Below are 5,082 nucleotides of genomic sequence, written 5' to 3'. Positions count from 1 at the left end.
GATTACATTTGTTTTTTTACAATTGTGTTATAATACACGTTAGTTTGTTACTACAAGAATGTTATAATACCATAACAATGTTGGATAGTTTTGGATAGATTGTTATTTATAGACTACATATTCGTTTCATATTGTTTTGTATTCTATCATTCTCTAAATATCATTACTATTTTCTTATTTTTGAAACATTTTACAGAGATAATCATCTGTGCTTGACTAGAAATTACAATGATCGACATCCTGAATGAAACACATTTCCAAAGCACGATAGTTTAAGTTATATCATGTAGAAAAACAATCGATATGTAGTTATATCCCAAACACATGTAAACAGTCGCAATTATATTAGGCAATCATAATTCATGTACACAATTCATGTACACAAGAAAATTTTCCTATAATGTGTAAATTGAACATCTATGCTATCAAGCGAACGTGTGTGTTTACGTTTTAAGTTTCATGTTTTTGCTGTACAAATTGAGTCCGTTTTACTTTTAAAAATGATATTAATCTGTTCAAAATTTAAACGTAACGCCAAGCGGATTTGTACGTTTTTGACGGTGGTGCATTGTAGCGTGTCTTGTGACGTGCAAACCAGGTTATACAAATTTAACTAAACGCGTTACAACCAGAATTAAATTATTCATTTTTAGCCTCCGCATAAGGATTTCCAGTGGTTGCACAAGCTATAAAATTATCTATGAATTTTACGGAAAGTTTAGAGAATGTTTGAAGATTAATTTTACGTTTAATCTTACAAGGCGTTGACGAAAACATTATGCCATAATTTTATATGAGTTAAGGAAATGGGTCTATGTGTACTGTCTTGGTTGTTCGTGTTGAAAAATGAATCTAATAATTTATACTGTTTGCTTATTTATTTTTTCATTGGCAAGCATAAATGGGAACTATAGATGTTGTATCTAAAATAAACTAGTTTTCCTGTCTTAAACGATTAGCATGCATTTATAAAGTTATGGCTTCATGATTAAGTTTTTTTGGAAATAATAGATCTAGGAAAAGTTACCGATCTTTTTTTATCAGACTTTTTTTTATTTTTTCGATAATATGTTACACTCTTCAGATATCTAGTATGCACGTTACACTGAAAGAGGTCATGTTTTTCGAATCCATTTTTGATTGTCAACTTTAGTTACCTTCCGAAACAATTTTATGACAAGAAAGCGAATGAAATTCAAAGGACTATATTTGATTTTGTCAAATATCTGCCCTTTATCTTAACCAATTTTTTAATTATTATCGTATAAAATCAAATTGTCAAAAACACATTCTACAGAGAATCCCTTCACTTTCATTTTCATATTTGCCATCACTGTCTAATAGCTGTCAGTTTATGTCGTCACTTAATGAGCTACATCCTGCAATTTTGCAAACAAAAGAAAAAATTCCCTTTTCTTTATAATTTGCATTTGGATGTATAGAGCTTAGGTCTGCTTGAATACGAATTTTACATAGCTTTTGTTTATCATCTTTAAAATGGTACTTGAGCAACCATCCGCTTGATGTTTTCCAGTCAAAAAACACCAATAGTTTGCTTCAAAACTTTCTACATTGTGACGTTACTGTGGTGACAATCTTTTACACACTCTCGATATGATTTCAACTCTCTCTTGTCTTATTTTTAATGCTCTTTATAAAATTTTAATTTTGGGGATGAGAAATGCATAATATCGCACATAGTCCTCTCAGCATTGTGAAATGTGGCCATCACCATATAAAACTTATAACACTTAATTTTTTCCTCCATGCTGGCCATAAAACTTAGTAGTTATCTTCTTTTGAGAGTCAAATTGTCTCTTGCAGAACCCTTCCTTACCAAAGCTGATTCAAACTTAAACTGTTAAAATTATTGATTTGCTAGGTCTCTAAATTCTATTGAAGACAGTTTGTCATTCTGGCAAAGCTATTTATACGGATTTGATGTAAACAAAATGAAAGGTGATAATATATGTAACAAAATGCATAAAGAATTTAATGGTACTTTTTCCCTACAGATCTAGAATTTGTGTTTAATTAAAGTTGATCAGTCCAAAACCAGCGCATCTGTTTGTGCGCCGTAAATTACAGGGTTTTTTTTACTATGAGAAAACTCTGTAGTTCCCAAGTCGTCAATCCAGTTTTTTCCCAGACAGGAAGCTACAGACCCCCAAGTAGAAGTAGATGTGCCATCAAATAAATGTAATCAATATTTTCATTCGATATTCTTTACAGACTAGGAACCTTGGTTCTGTTTCGTACTTGAAGTATAACGATTAATCGATGTCTTATGAGATCGAGATATATTATATAAAGACATGAAAAGGTCCTTTTAAAAGACCGTTTTAGTGGATCGTCAGCTTAATATCAAACTCTGGGGTCTAAAAGTATGGATATGGACGATGTAAACGAAATGTTTTGCGAAATGTTCAAACTCGCTCAGATTATTTTCAAAAAGGGAAAAATGCCAAAAGGTATTTTAGTATTATTATTATATATATATATATATATATATATATCAGTTATACTAGTATCTTTATCTAAATTCATTTGAAAATATGCAGTATCTTATTTTCCCTTTTTAAAGACCCTATTTCATAATCCTAGAGTATTTATAACAATACATGTATTTTTATTTTGAAAATGAAATCTTGTGATTGTACTCGTGTTGACGTGATCTATAAATTTAATTTACTATCTGTGTATTACTGTTCCTATGTAAGGCAAGACACTTGTTTTCGAATTTCATAACAGTTAATTTTGAGCCCAGTTTCTCGTTATAAGTTACCCATGTACACTAAAATGACAACATTCTCGACAATGTATTGTTATTTAGAGCACTTTACCAAGAAATTCAACATCCACTGCGAAACACCTAAACAGTTTTGGAGTCAGTTACTGGTACTCATTGGTACTGAGGAGGATGTGCAAATTAGAAGAGATGTCAACGACATTTACACATACGCATTATGCGACGATACAAAAACATGTGATTATATGTCCGGTAGTAAAGGTGAGGGATTTTTGTTTCCATGGAGTGACATTGACATCATGCAATCCCTAGTGGGCCAAACAATCAGCATGGAAACATTTCATTATAAATGTATGTTTACGGCAAAGAGAACTGGGTGTCAAACAGGATTCTGTAAACTTCTTATAAATATCAATAACAATGAAGGATGTTTGCAAGATTTTTATCTATCTAGAGTTGAGTATTTACAATCACGGCTGCGGAACAATTTTAACAAAAACTTTGATTTTACCAGTCGTGGACCCTGTTTGTCAACAAAATATCCAGGTGAATTCGACCGCTGTTATGCTTTTCCAATACATCCAGATTCATGTGTTAGCTTTTTGAAAACCTTTCAAAAAAAGTTTTGGAACGATGTGAAGTCGAGAATTATTGTCGAAGAAATAACCGTCATGCATTGTGTTCCCAAAGGTCCAGAAAAAGGAGACGAAGATGGACATCAATGGTTAATCTCGTTTTCAGTTCTTGAACAAAAAATTGTTCATTCATTGAACCATGTTCAGTTCTGTTGTTACGGATTAATGAAAATTATTTTACATTCATTTATTGACATATACACTGAAACTCACGACACACTTTCATCCTACCATTTAAAAACTGTTCTTTTTCATGTTCTTGAAGATGTGCATCAAGATTTCTGGATTCCACAAAACATTTTTTACTGTATACGGATCTGTTTAACTCGACTTGTATCATTCCTTATTAGAGGATCTTGTCCAAATTATTTCATACCAGAAAATAACCTCTTAAAAAAGTGTAAAGTACTACAACGTCTTCTTGAAATGTTTCTTTGTGAAAATTCATTATATATTTTCACTGTATGTAGTTATATTCACAGAGATAAGTTAGTTTTACTATCCGAATCTCATGAGCTTCGCATTTTTTATTCATTATGTTCAGCACTTAATGTGGTAAGGGGTTATCAGACTACGTATCGGGAATGCGTGCATTCAATTCTAAAGATCATTCATGCTTTACAACTAGAGGATGACGAGCTGAGGATAGCTATTCTTAAGTACATAGGGTTACTGCTTATGAGAAGAATAGGAATAATAATGTATGATGAATTCGCTCTGACAGGGTACAAGTTATATTTATTATCAGCAGAAGTGGCACTCATGTTTGCTCAACGCGCCAATGTTCTTGGTTTGATCGACTTGGCGACACTGTGGTACCGTCAAAGAAAGTATAAGCAATGCATAAAATTGCTTCGTAGTGAAATTGACAATATAACAATTAGTCCTCTAATAAAGATTGTCTATAACGACTCCCTTGTGGCAAAATGTACAAAAGAACATTGTGATTATTCTACTCTGTTTGGGTGGCATTACTTCAAGTCAATGGTAGACATGCATAAAACGAGTCATCTCTTTCCGGAAGATTTAAGATATCTTGTTGAAAACTGTAACATTCATGAGTTTGTAGTGAATGATAAATCATATGCATATTTTTTATTATTCCTAATCTATACCGATTTGCATAAAAGATCGGAGAGCATTATGATGTATTGGAAATTGCTGGAATCTTACAAAGAGTTGTCTTTGCATTTAAAGGACAGTATCTTCGTACAAAATACTAAAAAATTAATTGAAATTGCCTTGAAAAAACTAAATTGATATACACATCATTATACATCGACAGAATTGAATGTTGTTTAATTCTGTATGAATTTTCTATATTGTCGCTGTTATTGTTTAAACTGTAGATGAATAAAATCCAAATATATATAAAAACAAAATTAATGCCTTCCTTATCCTTTTCATTATAAAATAAAATATAATCATAATTATATTATAAATTAAAATTATAATCAAGTTATGATATATGTTTTTAGAACCCGCGATAAACCATACAGCATATTATACTTTTCTGCTTAATGAATAATTACTGGTATTAAGAACATACAATATGTTAGTGTTTTAAAACACGAGAGAGATTTCTTGAAGATTGTATTAGGCAGCCAAGTTAAGAGTGAGCTCAGCTTATTTTCTTCCTTTGTTGTATAAAAAAAAAGGAGAAACCGCGTAGCATGGATCTCGGGGCACTACGCTTTC

At 31.6% G+C, this 5,082-nt stretch overlaps 1 protein-coding gene across 1 annotated transcript; it reads left to right on the top strand.

Moving 5' to 3' along the window:
- Positions 1 to 120: 120 nt before the first annotated feature.
- On the top strand, positions 121 to 4,733 carry LOC128175806 (uncharacterized). Its single transcript, XM_052841648.1, has 3 exons — positions 121 to 2,471; positions 2,834 to 4,236; positions 4,626 to 4,733. The coding sequence occupies exons 1-3, from the start codon at positions 2,387 to 2,389 to the stop codon at positions 4,731 to 4,733; spliced, it is 1,596 nt and encodes a 531-aa protein (XP_052697608.1). The 5' UTR covers positions 121 to 2,386.
- Positions 4,734 to 5,082: the final 349 nt, after the last annotated feature.

The sequence above is a fragment of the Crassostrea angulata genome, chromosome 3 (genome assembly GCF_025612915.1).
Source record: "Crassostrea angulata isolate pt1a10 chromosome 3, ASM2561291v2, whole genome shotgun sequence".
NCBI classification, from domain to species: Eukaryota; Metazoa; Mollusca; class Bivalvia; order Ostreida; family Ostreidae; genus Magallana; species Magallana angulata.
The sequence above is the reverse complement of the archived record's forward strand: the minus strand, read 5'-3'. Positions and strand labels throughout refer to the sequence as shown.